At 28.7% G+C, this 18,538-nt stretch overlaps 1 protein-coding gene across 3 annotated transcripts in view; it reads left to right on the top strand.

Annotated features, from left to right (window-relative positions):
- Nucleotides 1-18,538, top strand: part of LOC148235412 (nephrin-like) — a 630,188-nt gene that overhangs the window by 406,843 nt on the left and 204,807 nt on the right. For 2 of the 3 annotated variants that reach the window (XM_088186959.1, XM_088186957.1), the window contains exons 1-2: nucleotides 3,799-3,891; nucleotides 7,317-7,370. The exons of the other annotated variant lie outside the window; for it this stretch is intronic. In XM_088186959.1, coding sequence (XP_088043085.1) covers nucleotides 3,885-3,891; nucleotides 7,317-7,370 — 61 coding nt within the window. In that variant the 5' untranslated portion in view covers nucleotides 3,799-3,884. Of the gene's footprint in view, nucleotides 1-3,798; nucleotides 3,892-7,316; nucleotides 7,371-18,538 lie in introns of those variants that run through there. 3 annotated transcript variants of the gene reach the window in all.

Here is an 18,538-nt window from a genome sequence, read left to right as displayed (position 1 = left end):
GCATAACGATTTAGGGCTATTTTTATTTTTCGATAATCCAAAAAGTTTTTTTTAATGTTTTTGTAAAGTAGCAAAAGCTAGCAATTATTATTGAAAGCCGAAATAGCCCTAAATTTTTTGTTAAAACAATTGAAAAGTATTAATTCTGAGCTAAGCTCGAAATTTCAATATGGAAATTAAAGAAATATTATATAATTTAAAAAACCAAACATTGATGTCATTAATTGAATATTTGTAAAATCTAGAATATTTCACCAAGCAAAGATTGAATGACTTTTGTAGCTCTGTAATTCTCGAGAATTCTAAACAAATTTGAGAAGTAAAGTCAAGAACTCTCAAAACTTTTATATTGCATTTTATGATAACCCTATTGTAGCTCTTAACATATAAATGTAAATTTTAATATACTTAGTATCTGTAATTAAAGTTAAATGCTATGCATATTTTTAATTGCAATTGTGGCGACCACACAGATAAGTCCAGATTTAAAAGGGTAATTGTCTTATTGTTGATGACCGTGACCAAAAACGTTCATTCATTAACAATGAGACAAATATCATGGCACAAAAGGGATTTCTTTTGACCACACAACATGAGTCGTTAAGAAAATAACTTTTGTGACAAAACGCAATAAATCACCACATCGCTTTCCGAAGAATTCGAAAGTCTAGACAAGCAAAAAACTTGCTTTCGAAAATGCAACATCCGATTTCTCGAGTTCCAAGAAGCGACTGCGGTGATTGGCTAGGAGATCGATGCACAATCGCGATTGGCCAGCTAGCGTGCATCCTCCCCAAAGGATATAAGCCTGGACTCCGATGAGGAGAGGGCAGACGTCATGAGATACGAGACGGCTGAGGCACCAGACAAGAGACGGCCGGAGACAGCAGAGAGCCAGCGACGCAGTCGATCTACCAGCAGCCATCCTGAGGAACCAGCTACGCGCCCTCACCGACAGACCTGAAGATCAGACACTCGCCGCACGCAGCCACAAGAACCTTGAGAATCATCTACCCGCATCACCACCTGTACCACCTTCACCTTCATCGCGAGAAACGTCACGCCGTAATCGTCCATTTGTCAAATGTAAATATCACTTAATAAAACAATTTATCTAGATTCACACAAGAGTCTCATTGGCCACGAGGTCAAGCACCCTTAGGGCTACGCCCCCTAAACAATTATAAGTACATTATAATTACATACATATACATAATATATATTATATATAATCATAAACATTTATATTATCATCATTAACTGGCATGCAGCTGTCCATAAATTACATGAATTAATTTGAGTCAAGCTGTTTTTAAGTGCAGTACTTGTTCTCATAGACACTATTCAAGTAAAAATAACAACTTTGTCATTATAATCTATATTAAATAATGCATTACCGCAATCAAAAGTTTTCATTCAACCCTCCCAGTTAAATCCCGAAACGAAGCGCGTTTTTTTTTATTTAACAAGATATTTTTGGACCAGCCTTTACGTTAAATATGATTTATAATTTATAGAAAGAAGGGTTAAAAACCTAATGCACAAGTGCTTTGCTCCGGGCACAGTACAATTTATATTTGAACTTGTCAAAGTCCACACAATAAAAAGTTTGCAGGGCCTAGTCGAGCCGAGGTCCAATAAAATAATAATAATTAAAAGCGATTAGAGTTTGATGTTTAATGCTCTTATAAAACACCCCTCTTTTATATTCGGGTACGCTTATTTTCTTTACAAGGGAAACTTTCTGGCATAGATCGGAGGGGTTGAAACCTTAGAGAGGGGTTAGGAGTGAACTTTGCCGAAATTACCTTTCTGCGTTGGCCGGCGAAATTTTATGTTAATTAACCCCCATTAATTAAAATTTAATATTGAGCCACTGATAAAGCTCTTGCCCCGTAGCCATCTACTCGGAATAATAGACTCCATACTGTTTGGAATGGTTTGGACATACTATTTTAGCCATCTATCATTATGAGTTTCTTGTGATTTAGTAGGTAACAGTTTAAGAATAAAATGGGAAATAATATTATGTAAATTTAAATCATTTATTTTTTTCGTCGATTAGGAAATTTAATTTATTGTTTCAAACTTTTTTTTGCTTTTATGATTTAATTTTATTGCACGTTATATCGACGCAGGTTTTTATTTAGATGCTTTTTTTGTTTTATATATACATTATATAAAAACCCATTTATATTGTATCAATAAAGAAAAGAACAACCAGTTTAATTTAAATTATAAGCTGATCTAGGTACACATAGAGGTAAAAAATGCTCGCACTCTAAAAATTTGTATATTTTATTAAATATAAATATACTTTACATTTTTCTCAGCTATATTTTAAGCCTCTTGTATACATTCACATTTTTAATAAAATATGCATGTGCTCATTGAGCATATATTAAAATTCAAAGGCATGAGAATTTTCTTTACAAGTCATATTGCATTTAGTAAAAAGCCTACACAATTATAGAAATGAAAAATGAAATGCGAAGAGAACAGGAAACTATTAATATAATATATACATTCATAATCTAAGGGTCTTGATCTTTTAGTTTACAGACTATATAAAAAATCTTGAATACTGCAAATGGAAGTTAATAGCAAACATAATAAAGAAATTAACGATGACTATTATCCATTAGGCTGTAATGATGCAGTAGCTCGGTTGGTATACACACATTTTAATAACATACGCAGAATTGTTTATCACCCACATGTCATAACGTGGGTAAACGATGGTTCTAAATTCCAGGATTTGCTCTCATAGAAAAGTATTTGTGTTATAAAAGTATCTTTTATGAAGCAAACTAACAAGGTCGTTCTTTGTGTATCGTTACATGATATTGTGAGTGTATATCAAAATATAATTTGCAGCGAGTAACTTTTTACATTGTATAAAATGTTTTATATTATTTTAAAGTTGGAATAAAATGCAAATTTTGCACTCTTTTTACGGTTGTATCGAGACTTTATGTGTGTTAATATAAACGTTTATGGTGTAGGTTGTTTAACCTTTTCCACGCAGAGACGGAGTGGGAATGAGATATATACAAATAAATATATATTATTTAAGAATAATTTATGTCCTATATAATATCGTGTCAGAAATTCTCACTTTCTTATTTCTACCTATTTTTATATATACGTATATTTAAATTTATTATTAAATATTGAATCAATATTAAAAAAAAAACACTGTAAAATATTGTCTAAAGGTTTTAAAAAGTTCTTTAAAACGTTTAATAAATACACTTAACAAGTTAATAAATAAAATATTTACTCTACTGTATTTATTTTTATTATTCTGTAGCATCATCGTAACGGTTTATGAGATATCCGCGTTTAAAAAATCGTGTTTTTTTTTCATCCTGTATATATAAAAAACACGTTTTACCTACTTACTTCCTGCGAGCGCTCCATAACTTTTTCACCATATAAATATTCATCATTATCCTAAATGTCAATTGGACCCGAAAAGGCACCGACGATCACGTGACCGTGACCAGAAAGCAACAAGTCAACTGACAATTATTTATTTTTTATCCTTCTTCATTCATGGGGCAGTTGATGAGCGGTCGCGGGGGACGTGAGGAACGCAGGGAGGGGAATCACTCTCGCGTGACATGGTGTAAATATACTGCAACCTGTCTTCAGTCCTGTCTGACCACCCCGGGTGAGATGACATGCCGGCGAGACTGGTGCTTTCGAGTCTCGAGTAGTGAAGTTGGCGCGTATGGTAGTACTGTGTATACTCGAGATGTGTTGTGAGAGAAAATATTTTTTTGTGATTTTGTGTTGTGAAGTGATGTGATTCGGTCGTTCTGGATTGTTTAGAAACCTGATGTGTGCGACTTTCGTGTGTGTTAACGTCAGATTTCAATATGCAGGGTGAGTCAAGTAAATAATAATCAATTTCAATAATCAAATTAATTTAAATGATAATAAATGAGACATGTTGTGTTTAATTCCAAAATTTAATCATATGTGTTAAAGCTATTTGTAAGTCTGATTAAAATTGTTTTATATATAAAAAAAATTATTTAAATCGACTTATTTAAATATTGTATACAAATTATAAATATATATTTGAGTAGTTAACTCTTACAAAATATAAGTAATAAATATAAATATACACTTAGACTTAGCAGCAATAATAATATAAGCATTTTGAAAAAGCTATAGTTAAAATATAGAAATAATAAACCCTATTTAAATACACTTATCTATAATACATATAAAGTTTAGAAGTAATGTTCTACATGCTACAATTTACATAAACATGTTACTAACTATATTTTCAGAGTATATTGTGTAGAGTATTTTAAAATAAATAATTGATGGTAAAATTTAATTTCCAACTAATTTGGCATATGACATGCAATATATAATACATACACTTATGAAACTACTTTGACTATAATTTTTTTGGCAGAACTATTATTGTTTTTATTAGTATACATTATATATAATAATGTAACTTTTTTATTAACACACAAAGTGCTTTTTTATAATTAAAAAAAAAAATTAAATCTACTCTAATCTTTATATATATTGTTAACTCAAATAATAATATGCGACAGTTAAACTATTTAAATATATCATTATTAAATAATACTAATATTTTGTTTTTTTCCGTAGCATCATAGCAACGATATAACAAATATCTCAAGTTCAACAAATCTCACAGATTCTCCTTCATATATATATTTACAGCAATTTAGCAATTAAAATATGCTACTTTATTTCTTATTACAATTTTAAATTCAGCTCAATTTTTTTCAGAAGCTGTTTTTTGTAAAAGATGCAGAATATAATCATAAAAAAGCACTTTCATCAAACACCTGCCGATTACAACTCTGTAATTTAAATGCATCTGAATAAAAACAGATGTCTTTCAATTCAATTTCAACGTACTAAATTAACATCTGCCAAGTTTAACTTCACCCTTTTTTACTAGAAAAGGTAATTACAATTTAACTTCTGTTCAATGAGATATTTAAAAAAAAAACATCTTGTTCAAATGTAATATTAATTCTGATCTAACCCTTAGATTATCTAAACACTTATTAAATAACATTTATTATTATAATCACCATTTAAATACAACTACATTTAATATGTACTGCTTTATAAAATCCTAATGTAACATAACTATAATATACATTATATTATAGCTATATTACATTAGGATTTTAGTATAGTTTAAAAATATTGCTTTGTAATAATTTTTTGTATTAATAGTATTACTAAGCAATATTTTAGTGCTCTTTAAATTATAAAAATATAAGCTTTTACTTTTCAGTGCTACAATAATAAGATAAAATAATATAGTATTTTTTTTATAACGTCATGTTTTTTAGATGAAGTAAATTTGATTTATGAGTATTCAAAAATATTGTTTTACGCTGCTTAATTATATTATACTACACTTTACATTGATAGTATTAAAATATTTTATGTTCAAGATTATAGCTTCTATAGCCCAGAATCTATAATTCTAGACTATAATTATTGATTTTTTTTTATTAAACATATATATCATATAAAGCTTTTGAAAGTATAATTTTCTGTGAACATTACATATTTTTCATAAATATTTTATTGCAACATGATGATAGGCATGAACATAGTGCGTTAAAACGAAGTAAACACAATCAATAACTACTAAATAATGTTATTACAATTTTTATCTCAATTTTTATCACGATATTTATCTGTGAGATTAGGAAAAATTATTCAATATAATCAAATCAAAATCTTTTAAAAATAAATTCAAAAACACTGATTTGAACCCAAGTCTTTCTGATTTTAGTCACTGACTTAAACCACTGTTTCATTTAAAAGTCATAACATATGTTTCAAAAAATCACATATTTATTTAATTAACAAACATATGTTTTTATTATTGATCGATTATAAAAAAGTACACATTCTACAAAAACATTATTGTTTTTGTAGTTAATTAAATAATGAGATATTTTTTTGCAAAAATATAAACAAATAAATTATTAACTGCATAATTTCACTACAAAATATAAGTAGCATTTAATCAATAGATAGTAAATCAATAATAATTTTACTTTGAATTATAGTTTATTGTACTTTTTTACAAAATTTCAATAAAAAATTTTTTTTTGATTTTCATAATAAGAAAGTGTTAATTTACAATCTAAAATATCTAAATATTGGAACCTCATATAAAAATATAACTATTTAGGTTAAATTAGTATGTTTTTTTAATTTTTGCAACAATTTTATGTGATTAGTTCAAAATGATATATAAAATAACATAATATTTTGTATATATAATTGTTTTTATATTAATTTATATTAGCTAATTTATTAAAACTAAATACCCTATTATTTTATTATATATGAAACTTATATATGGAAAATAATACACTAATAATCAATATATGCTTAACATACATCAAACCTAATTTCTCTTTCATGCTTCTTATACTTGTATATTAAATTTGATTTAGAACTGCCTCTCATTCCTTTGCTTTGAAACTTTTAGAATATATCTGCCTAACTATTATTACACAATGGGAGAAATGAGTTATTATACAATATACAGAGCTATATATTATTTTATTATAATCAATACTAGCAATATATTTTAACTATTTCAATAATAAAATGATAAAAGTAATCTTGAACTAAATTAATATCTATATAAATCAACTATATTATATTTTTTTAATTTAATTGCATATAACCTGTGGATTTATTATTTTTTTTTAAAGATTAGCTGGTTTTAACATTTTTAATTGTTGTTTATGTTATAAATATTAATCATAAATATATATTTATCTTGACAGATCTTTTTTTATTAAATGTAATTAAATTAAAATACATTTAAAAAATATTAATATTATTATTACCTCTATCTTGTTAAATTAAATATTATTTATCTTAAATCATACTATAAATCGGTAATGCTATTTATGATATTCAATACCTTCAGGCAACTTTAAATAAGATATTAAAGATGAAATATGTTCTAAGACTTATTTCAATTAAACTTCGTTTATTTTAATATAATATAAGGTATAAAAAGTTCAAAACAATCTTGATTTAAATTGCCTTTGAATCGTTTCCGTGGTTATCGCTGAACTAATTTTATGATTATGTCCACCCCATGAATTTCAATATGCGACATTTGTTATAAACGAAAATCACGTTGGTAAATTTCACCAAGGGATCGCTAACGACCCCATTATAATACCCAAAAGCGTCTAATTAAATTTTTGATTAATGCTAACCACTATAGACGAATTAATATTAATTATCTTCTCATTCTTTCGCAGGTATAAACAACAACAGAACGATGATCTTCGCCCTGACGGCTTTTTTACTGTTCGGTATGATAAAATTATTTTTATTTTTATTTATAATGATGTTATTAAAAAACTCAGTTATCTACAAATAATTTTAAGGAAATTTGGATAATTTTATTGCATAATAATGTTATCTAAAGATTGAATATTTATGCACACAAAAATAATTAATACTGAATCGGTAATCATGGCATTACACTCTACAATATTTTTCAACTGAAGTGATAACATAAGTTTAAGCTTTTCTTTATGATTATGACATCGCGTTTTTAAATGCAGTAAATTTTATTTGGAAGTATTTTTTTTTTTGATAACTTAAATTGTACTTTAAGATTATAGGTATAAAAATTATTTTATGCTATAGATTCTATGTTTTAAAATCTATAATCAAGACTCTAAACTATAATTATATATTTAAATATAAACTGTTATCTTTTCTAAATAAAATAGTGCTTTAAAGTCTATCTTATTTTTTTTACTGCTAAATGTAATTAAGCTGTAAACATTATTGTTATTTCTGTAAATCTTATGTTGCAACATGACTATTTAATATTTTTCGAACATTTTTTTATACAACGTTCTTTCAACTCAATAGTACAATATTCAAAAAAGTTTTCACAATGTTCAAGTAGCTCAATATATGTTACAAAATTACAAATTGCTTTAAAAGAATTCATTTGAAGCCATGATTAATTCTGTAATTAAAAAACGAATATTTTGAATAAACGCAGAATTATATCATCTCAAAAACCGATAGAACCATCGAAACGTACTAATTGGTTAATAATCGCGTATTATGCGTCATTATGCAAATATACATTACAATTTAATAATTCACGTCATTAGGGGGCCGTAAACAATACGCACATTACACCATTACGTATGCATCATAATATGTACGTTAATACGTGTAACGTGTCACGTTTTCGAAGCCGTCATGTGAGCCTTTCCGTTCACGCAGTTGCAAACATTTGGGAAGCCCGGTTCCAAAGAGTCATAATCCGATTTTGAATATGCACAGTCATATACAGCGATAAGCTTTTAGCCGGAGAAAAATCAGATCAGATACGTTAGTAAGAATAACGTCCGTATCGTTCATCGGTCGGCTGTTGGCGCTCGTAATGTTTCTGGTTCGTTTTTACGAGACGCTGACTTACGATCACATTCCGAGCGACTTTAGTACGAAATTTGTTTGAATTAGCCGCTCGGAATGGGACTTTAAAGCGTTATCCCTGCGTCAGAGCAACCGGCGCACACTGCGGCCAAATGGCCTAAATCGTATCTGAAATTGATTTTATAAAATAGCAAAAGTATATTTTAACCTTTATATTTTCCTTGTCGCATTCATGTAATTTATCATAGCACTTCAAAGCTAACTATTTTTGATTTAAAATGACTGACTCATGTTATTTATGAAACTGTACTGACATAGCGGTTATATGTTTATTTTATATTTAATTTATATTTAATTTATTTGTAATATAAAAAAATTAAAATCACGTAAAATATGGGCAAATGTTTTAATTTTGTCTGCATCTTGCTGAATTCAGTCCTTTCTGAAAAACAGAATTCAGGATTTTGGACTTAGTTATTGGACCAGTGTTAACGTTCTCGGGCTATGTTTGGCGTAGCTTCGGTTGGTGCGGTTCAGATGCACTCTTATGTTAACCAAATTAGGAATATCTTATGTTAGTTCTAAATAAATATTTTCTACATAAGTATATTACAAATAGTGCCCTATGTGCATTATGTATGCGCTTATATTATATAAGCTAATCAAAATGGAAGAGGTTTTTTTTCCCTACTCTCGATTAGAAAAAGGAAGTAGATATAGTATTCACTGTTGTCTTCCGTTAAATAACACTTTTGTGTAACTGTAGTATTATGAACAACTATAAATTTATGAATCAATTGTAACTTGTCAATGCGATACCATTTGAAAAGGCACCATACCTTTGGCCTTTGTCTTTGTTTTTTAAGGTTTGAGATTTATGGAATCTAGTTAGAGTTTTAATATATTATATTACAATTGCGATATGTTTTCTCCGAGTAGTGGTGGAGAAGCTGGCGCAGAGATGATATCCGTGGGAGGTCCTCAGAGGTCTAGTAGGTGGCGTGGCAGCGAAAGTTGATCCCTTTCTGCTACGGTGGTGCTCGTATGAATGAGTTCCTGTATGTAAGCGCCTACGACAGTATGCTTCCCGCTGCTGGTCTTTTCGAGTGGCTTCTGGTGAATACTTTATCATCATCGGAGCGAACTAATCGCTGTAGTCGCTTCTTAGAATGACGAAATAGGTATACGCATTTAGAGAGCGACATTCGCTTGATGGGCATTGTCTAAGTTCATATTGCATATGCAACAGTAAATACGGTGATTTAATATAACCGTGATCGTTTTGCAACAAAGAAATATTCTTTCAATTACGGAGAATATTTACTGTAAGAATAAAAAAAGTGTTATTTATGCATTTTTTTCTGTGTGGTCCATCCTTTACGCTATTATCTTGTTTCCTTGTTGATGGATGATCATTTTGGTCACAATAAATTAACGCAAGTTTTGAGAAAAAGTCCCTTTTAATCGTAGGCATTTTTGTGTGGTTTATTAATTTTAAATCATTATTATAGCTCATAACCACTATGGACTTATTTTTAAAACATAATCTGTGTTAATTGAACGGAATTATAAATACATAATATTCACTAATGTCAACCTTCTAACCATGATAGAAATTATAAAACATAATATGTGATTCGAAACAAAGTCGCTTAGGCATAAGTCAACGACTTATATTACTGGTTTATCGTTCTGGTTATATCTAAACCCAATAATTTAATAAAATATGTTTTCAAACATATACTACATAAAATTTTATTAAAAATAGAATCGATAATATCTCAAAAACAAGGATTTATAATTAAAACTAATGATTCATTCGAAAAAGTGTTGTGGAGTGATATCAAATATCTGCACTAATGGTGAATCGATTTTAATCTAAAAATATGTATTCATATATAAACTTCTTTCTACTAAATTTACGATAAAAATTTCTAGTAGTGATTGTAAATTTATTTGTATATAAAATATGATTTGATGAACTAATATAACATATAATATAAAAGTTGCACATTGTGCCGCTTTCACCTTTAATCAATGCATAGTTTTTGTTTTAGCTATTAATGGTTAATCTGAGACATTCTTTCAGTTTAACTAGTGATAAGAAATCCGTTCATAAAATGGTTTAAAACTCTTTCATTATAAGTTTGGTGTTAAAATCTGGTTAAGAAAGGCAATTAAGAGATTTTTTACTTGGGTAACTTTAGCGAAACGGTTTTTGCCTCACGGGAAGTTACTATATAATTAGTAAAAGGTAAATTACAATGGTGTACCGGTAGCTTTGTACATTTACAAAATATTTAAATGGTGGCAGTATTCGAATCTCAGGGTTATTATTATAGTACACCTCAATAAAAAAACTACTTCAGTACCTTTTTTAATTTTTTAAATACACTGATTTGTTGAGCTGTACATTAAATAAATCTACGTTACCTTATGTGAAGCTGTACTTTGAAACGGTGTTTTCAAACGACTGCATGTCCTTTACAAAATATATTTATAGGTAAATGTGTACCTAAATATGTTTATGAGTTTGTGTTTATTATTTCTACGTGCATATTTTATCAAATTCAAACATAACAAAATTAATTATCGCCTTTGAAAGCCGCGCCGTCGAGAGCAAACACAATCGCGAGAGTTCGTGTTTGTAATGGCTGTAAAATTCCAGGTAAAAACTTTACCGATGGAAATTTTCACGCTTAAAAAATCTATATATATATGTATATATTTTCATCCCTCTCAGTATTTATACTATTTCATTAAACTGTATAAACAACCATGAAATATAGATCGTCTACGCGTATTAAATCAACTTAGTATGCGCCCTTTATTTTTACAGCAATTTTTTTTACGATTACATTATAAATTCGAAGACTGCCATCTTTGCAATTTTGCACACATTCAATTACAAATCGCGGTGATTATACATTTTTTTGTCCTCTTTGTTCATCCCATATGATATTTTATCTCTGAGTCGGACTAAAGTTTGGCGAATATCGCAGACTACGACACTTTTACCCAGCTGGAAAGCGTGTCTTTTTATTGCTTTACATCTACACTTTTCGATGAGAATTATTAGCAAAGTTTGAAATAGTTTAGCGAAAAATTGCTTTAATCGTCGCGCTGTTTTTTTGTGAATTAATTTTATATACTTAGAGCTCTTTTATTTAGTTTATATTGAAATATTTATATAAAATTTATATATATATATATATATATATATATATATATATATATATATATATATATATATATATATATATATATATATATATATATATATATATATATATTTTAATGGTCCAGTTTAATTTTGTTAAGTGTTAACAATTACTATCTATTTTTTTAAATGATAAACTGTCTTTTTTAGATGCTCTTTTAAAAGATACTGTAAAATAAAAAAATTTATCCATTTCTTAGTCAATCCAATGGTTAATAATACTTAATCATTCAGAATTTCTTGTTAAATTTTGATACTTTTATAAAATAACATGAGTGTATTTCAGCATTAGAAATATAAAATTTGTTTGCAATTTTTCTAAAACTTTTTAAACATCCATTGTAATTTATTTTAACAGTAATACATATTTTAGATGTTATTATGTTTATAGCTAGCTACATATGTAACTTAGTGAATTAATTTAAATCTAAGCTGTAGTAAAAACTATATTTTTCTTCTTATATAACCAATATTGGTATTTTATTTAATTTATTTTTAAACCAAAACTAAGTTATACAAATCTAAAAATCTTTAAATTATAAATTTAACGATCAATGATATCATTAACTGTATTGTTTTTTATGTTTATATTTGTAGAATTGCCCATCGCGATATTTAAAACTAAGTTTTTGTACATATTTGCCATTGAAGTTTTTTTAATTTTTGTACATAATGTTTGCTATTAATAACTAATAATGTTCGGAACAAATTCTATATACATAAAGATCAGATCTGTATCGGTGTATTGTCATATAAATTAAATAACTGGAAATAAATGAACTAATTGAAATTAAATATTCGCGTCTTGAAACAGCAAATACAAAAACTAAACCTGAACTTCTAAAAAAGTTGCAACGCGCAACTTTTTTTGCGATAGGCATACATGATAATAAAGGGCGGGCCTTTCCAACATTTTGTTTCGTTCAACAAACGAATTCTGCAAATTTCGGTCATATTATACACGGCCGACAAACATTTTATATTCACTTTTATAACGGGTTTTAAATAGTATAATATTATTAAAATGGCAAATGTAATATTTTTTCTGTTCGCACTGTTCGTTCTTCGTAACACAAAAATGCGTTTTGCCTCTAATGTGACACGTCACGGGCATGATGCGGAATCTGTGTAATAATTAATCATCAGCTTTTTCGCCACCATGACCACCATTGTTTTACTACTACCATCATACTGCACACAAGCATATGGGATTTAATATATCGCCGTGGGATTTGGGACAAAGGGGCTTCCTAGGTAAACCGGGACACAGGTGTTTTGCGTAGCGGAAAGGCTCGAAACATTTTTCAATGGCACCGTAATTTTTCAAACCCCATCCCTTTCCGGGCTCCTTCTCCTTCGGACCTCACGCGATAATTATAAAATATATTCTCTGGAGACGTGCACATACGAAAAATGTCACATTTGGAACGAAAGTCCATCCCAATTATGAACGACACGTGAATTACGCGTTATGAAATATTTTCTCGCACGTCAGATTTCTAATGCCAAAAATAATTTATGATTAGTTTTGCATATTTCATTCTATATAATGCTTTAAAAAATCATTTTTCAACTAATGAATGAATATGTCGGAAGAACGCAACATTTGCAAGTTTTCGCGTGTGGAAGAGCATGTCTGTTCGAATTATAAACGACACTCGGATTACACACAATAATATTACGAAATATGGAATTAGTTTCAGCAACACAACCAGACACTATGCATAACAAATGGCTCAGAACTAAATCACGGATAAACTCGTGAAGTGTTTCATTAGAGTATAAACTCAGACAATACATTTTCGAATTTCAAGGTAGATAAACTTGAACTTTAAACTAGTTACAAGAAAGAGTTATAGTTTATTAAATGGAAAACATATTACGTTTCATGTTTCGTATGCTTTTACAAGTTCGCTTAATATTATGAATCAAATCCTTTAGTATACATAACTATTGAATAAATTTAATATGTGTGATAATGTAAAATATATATTTTCAGTTTTGAGGCAGAAGCTGCTAATAGTTTATTTTATTACACGTATAAAATACCACATATATTTATATATTATGTATATATATACGTGGAAATGTAGCTGCCTTTATTAGGTGATTAGTCTAAGCCGTATAGTCTTCGCTGGAGTGTCGAGTTGTATTGTGGTCGGTTGTAATCCACTGATTTATCTCGTGCTCTGAATTGCCTTTCCGTTACCAAGTGATACATCTTTTATATTCATGATTCGAAACAGATCTAACGAATCATAGATGAGAATGCCAATTGCATCGCCTCTTGAACACACCCACAAAATATATACAAAATTTCCGATATATGTATGTATATAAAAATCACTTTCTAATTGCGCTTTAAGCTTATCTATAGAGTATTAAATGTTTCTATAAAATATATTTTTCAAAGATTAAGGCTAAAGTAGGTACCTAATGACCACAAAGTGACTTAGGTGTTGTTTAATTTGTAAAAAAAACATTACGCCAATATTAGCACGACGTTTTAACGATGACAGACTGACCAGGTGACATTAGGGCGGACTTGCAGCCGCATTAGGCTGCTCCCTGAGGGGTGTACTATAAATGATCCTAACATCAAAACGGTGTCCTGGAACTGGACCTCCCCTAGAGAGACGTGGGCGGACCCCAGCAAAGGACAATCACTCTTCTTGTGTCCTTTTGGGATTTCCAGCACGCTCTCGCACGCACTTTAACGGTTATAAAAATTACTCTGCGTTTTTTTTTATTTTTATTATATTATGAACACATGTACGTACATTATTTTTGCTTTTATCTTAAATTATATAACGGGATAATAAATATATTATGTATTATGTCAATTAAAAATCTATAGATAATTTTTAAATGTATCGCCAGTAAATTTTTTTTTTCTATTATTAAAATATATTTGTCTACGTGCATTTGTGTTAAATAACAAAATGTTTTTATATTGCCAGTTTTTATAAATTAACAAACTGTCCGGTTTATAAAAAATACAAAATCAATACTTTTCACGACATAAGGCAGTTAAAATTGTTCTCTGCGATGAATTTTCAATTATTGCCACTCGATAAAATTCCATAGTAATAATTTTATTATTTTTAAACTGTTGAAATTCAACGTCTATATCATTTGCTGATCTATTGTGCAAAATTTTATATTCGCATTTACAATTTTATTCCCTCATTCAATTTTTATATTGCAAAGTTTCAATACGAAAAATAATACAATGCATTTTGATTTAATTTCATCGTTGAGTGAGTAGATATTTGCGCAATGAAATAAAATCCTATGAAAAAAAACTGCGCACTTTGCGAATTTTTCGATTTTATCCGCGATTCACAGACGCATTTTTTTGTATGTATAGAAAATAAAAATAAATACATGGGCACTTGTATATGTGTATATACTAATATATGGGGTTTGTTGTACGAATTTAATCATAGTAAAATACTTTGATATGGCATTGACGCCCGCCGCATTGTTCCAGAATTTGGACGGCAATTCCATAAAATTTTATTGCGTCGACTGTACAACCGAGAACAATAAAACATGCTCTAATAAGCGAAGTTGGTCATTTGTGCCATGGGAAAATTTGGATGTTGAAAGACCGAAAGGGAAATTTGTTAAGGCGATATAAGCCATGAACTTACATGGTGTATGTATTTACTTTTGTTCAATAAAGTACTTCGGCATTTAATTGATATTGCATATTGATAGTTAATTATAATGTTGTATATTTACTGAGAAAGTAATCGTATTAATAAATATAATACAATGAATTAAGGCTAGGCTATATGTTTATTAGTGTTATAAGAAAATAATGTGTGAATTGGATTTTTACAGCAGAATTTATTTATTATTTATTAGAATTTTAATACAATAGAAAATATGACTGTGATAAATTAAAATCTAAAAACCTTAAAAAAATATTTAAAGTAGGCTTATCACATATATACAAGTGTATCAGAGATATCCTCTCTCTTTACCAACAGTTGTGATACACCAAAGTTAGTAAAAGATCGCATGTGCATTTTTAAAACCATAATTTAATTGTAGACTAGCAGTTTATTCGCTGATCTCTGGGCCTTAGCCGGTTTTCCCCCTTAAAGACTCCCCCTCTATAAAAAATCTTCTGAATAGGACTTTGAAATGGTGCTCTCTCAATCGATTATCCAACTATTAACTAGTTCTAGGTTTTCCAACAGTTATTTGTCGTGTTTTGCGCGTCATTATATAAATAAAAAAAATAATTAATACAATAATTATGTGTCAGCATTCATTGTGATAGAGACAGTTTTCTTGCATTGTCAGAATAATATACACTTCCATTTTATAAAACTAAAGCAAAGTTATGTATTTATCGTCTTTTATCAAATAATATTATAATAATATATAATGCAATATAGCAGTTCATTAAAAAAAATGTGCGCGTTGTTTGCGTTTGCTGTTTAACCATTACTGACGCATTTTGTCACGCTTTACAATAATCTCAAATAATTTGTTTTAAACTTTTTATTCCTAAAAATAAATAAAAAAAAGTGTTCAAACGAAGGTTTTATAAATAGTTAAAACGATTATAAATTTTATAAATGAGAAATTAAAAAAAAATGTAGAATAAAATAATTATACTCTTTTAGTAACTGCGTGAAACTTAGTAGTTTCGGCGCATTAGCAGCACAACTCTTACCTAGTTGGACTTCGTTTGAGTACTAGGTCGAACCTCCTACCTAACTGGGCGTAAACAGTTACTGGTCTTTAGCATCACAAATGCATTTAAGGAAATAACTTGATAAGATATCTTTTGACGCACAAAAACAGCCTTGGAAAGAAATTGCTAAGCAATATTAAAATAACTTTTCTGATTACTAAAAATTGCTACATTGCTTCAAAACAGGTGACAAATAATAGGCGCATGGTAAATATATCAAGCGATGGTTCAATCATTTCATTGAAAGCACTATTAAAAAGCACGTCAAGTTTGATAAAATATCAAATTTCTGCTAATTGCTCTTAAGTATAAAATATTACGATTTTTTTACTACCGGATATACTTAACAAAAATTATTTTATTGTAGTAGTAAATTGTGGACAAATATTTCTTGGATTTTGCATCATGATGATTTCGTAAATTTTACCAAAAACTACATTATACCACCGTACAACTTTTATTCACATGTGGCTCCTTGTGACTTTGTCACGCATTCGTAGATATATTGAAAAGACACTGTTTTGCGATCGTGTTAGATATAATGCAAAATCGCTTATTGAGCTAGAGCTATCAATGAGTTCATTAGATAAAAATAAACGCTGGCATAAGTGTTTCATATTTTATGTGAACTTTGAAGGAGACATATAACAGACCGCCGTTTGCCAAGCTCTCGTCCTTGGCCGGCAGTCTCCATTAAAGACTCAAAAATCATATATGTACCCTTGGATAAAACTAATAATTGTCTTTATTCTAGACAATAATTTAAACTTATTTCAATTATATACATAGCTTTGAATATACTATTTAATTATAAAATATGTACATTATTTAAATTACTTTATACTTTCATCATTGGTTTTTTCAACAGTTTTTTTAACAATCGATGTTCATATTACTATTCTGTCAAACGCATACAAAATTAATTAAAATATAAAACCGCATCGTTTCACCAGTTTCGAATTCTAGCCCTGTATTTATTGTATGTATAATATAATGTCATTGAACTTTATTATGATCGACGAATATTCGTAATGCATTTTTCCCCGGAGGTCAATTCTAAACGTGGTTACCGTTTATTGAGGCCGACGCACATTTTACGGCAGTTGTTCGCTTTAAACAATTTTCCCTTGGATCGTAAAAGTGGGCCCTTGAATTAGGGGGGCGCTTGAATTACAATGCAATACGCTACTTATATAACGTATCTGTATAAAAGAAATTCAGTTACAAAATGGAGATGAAGCTACATGAAAAAAATCTGAAAAGTTGTTCGGAAGCATTTTAAATTTTTTTTTTATTTATTTATTAACTTATGATAATGAAATATTAGTTTGGTGTTAAAAAACTTCCATTTACTTTTAATCAGTGCTGTTTTTTTTTATCAACTACAGATGCAAATCCAACTAAACTTAACATATTATTATAACAAAAAAATATGAATGACAGTTAAAATTATTTTTTTAATGGAGTAATTACTATTTTGTTTTCTTGAGATTACTGTTTGCCGTTGTAAAATAACTGTTATTGAAATTATTTTTATTATGCAAGTTATAAAATTGACATATAATAACAACATAAAAATATTTTATACCAATAATAAATTGAAATGCAATATGCTTTTATGAAAATCGATAATATTATTATCACGCCCAACGAATTATGGTGAGCTTTTTAGCTTCCATGGCAATTTATTTTATTTTGTGACTATTTTAATTTGTGTGGACTTAAACATTCTGTTTTTATAAAATAATACAATATTCTTAGAGAAATGAATATATGGTTATTATACTCTTCGTTGAATTTCAAAGTATATAATAATATTTATGATATTAAAATTCAAGGAAAAATCACTGTAAGCTTAAATGAAAATACTTTGAAAGTGCACAACGTTATCTATTTGTATCTTATGTTACTAGGTGTGGTTGTACTATATGTATATATGTATATATATATATATACATATATACTGTACGTGTTATATTTTTCTTCTTTACCTACGGACCCGGACCTCTGAAATATGTATGCGCGCGATAAAAGTGCTCCTTAACGCGGAAATTGTATTTTTATAAAATATTTCCACATTTTCTTGTGCGAATCTCGCGGGATTCGGAACCGCGTGCTCTCAATGCCAAACAATGGATTTAGAA

The sequence above is a fragment of the Plectrocnemia conspersa genome, unplaced genomic scaffold (assembly GCF_051122295.1).
Source record: "Plectrocnemia conspersa isolate PC_06_02 unplaced genomic scaffold, ASM5112229v1 ptg000005l, whole genome shotgun sequence".
NCBI lineage: Eukaryota > Metazoa > Arthropoda > Insecta > Trichoptera > Polycentropodidae > Plectrocnemia > Plectrocnemia conspersa.
The sequence above is the reverse complement of the archived record's forward strand: the minus strand, read 5'-3'. Positions and strand labels throughout refer to the sequence as shown.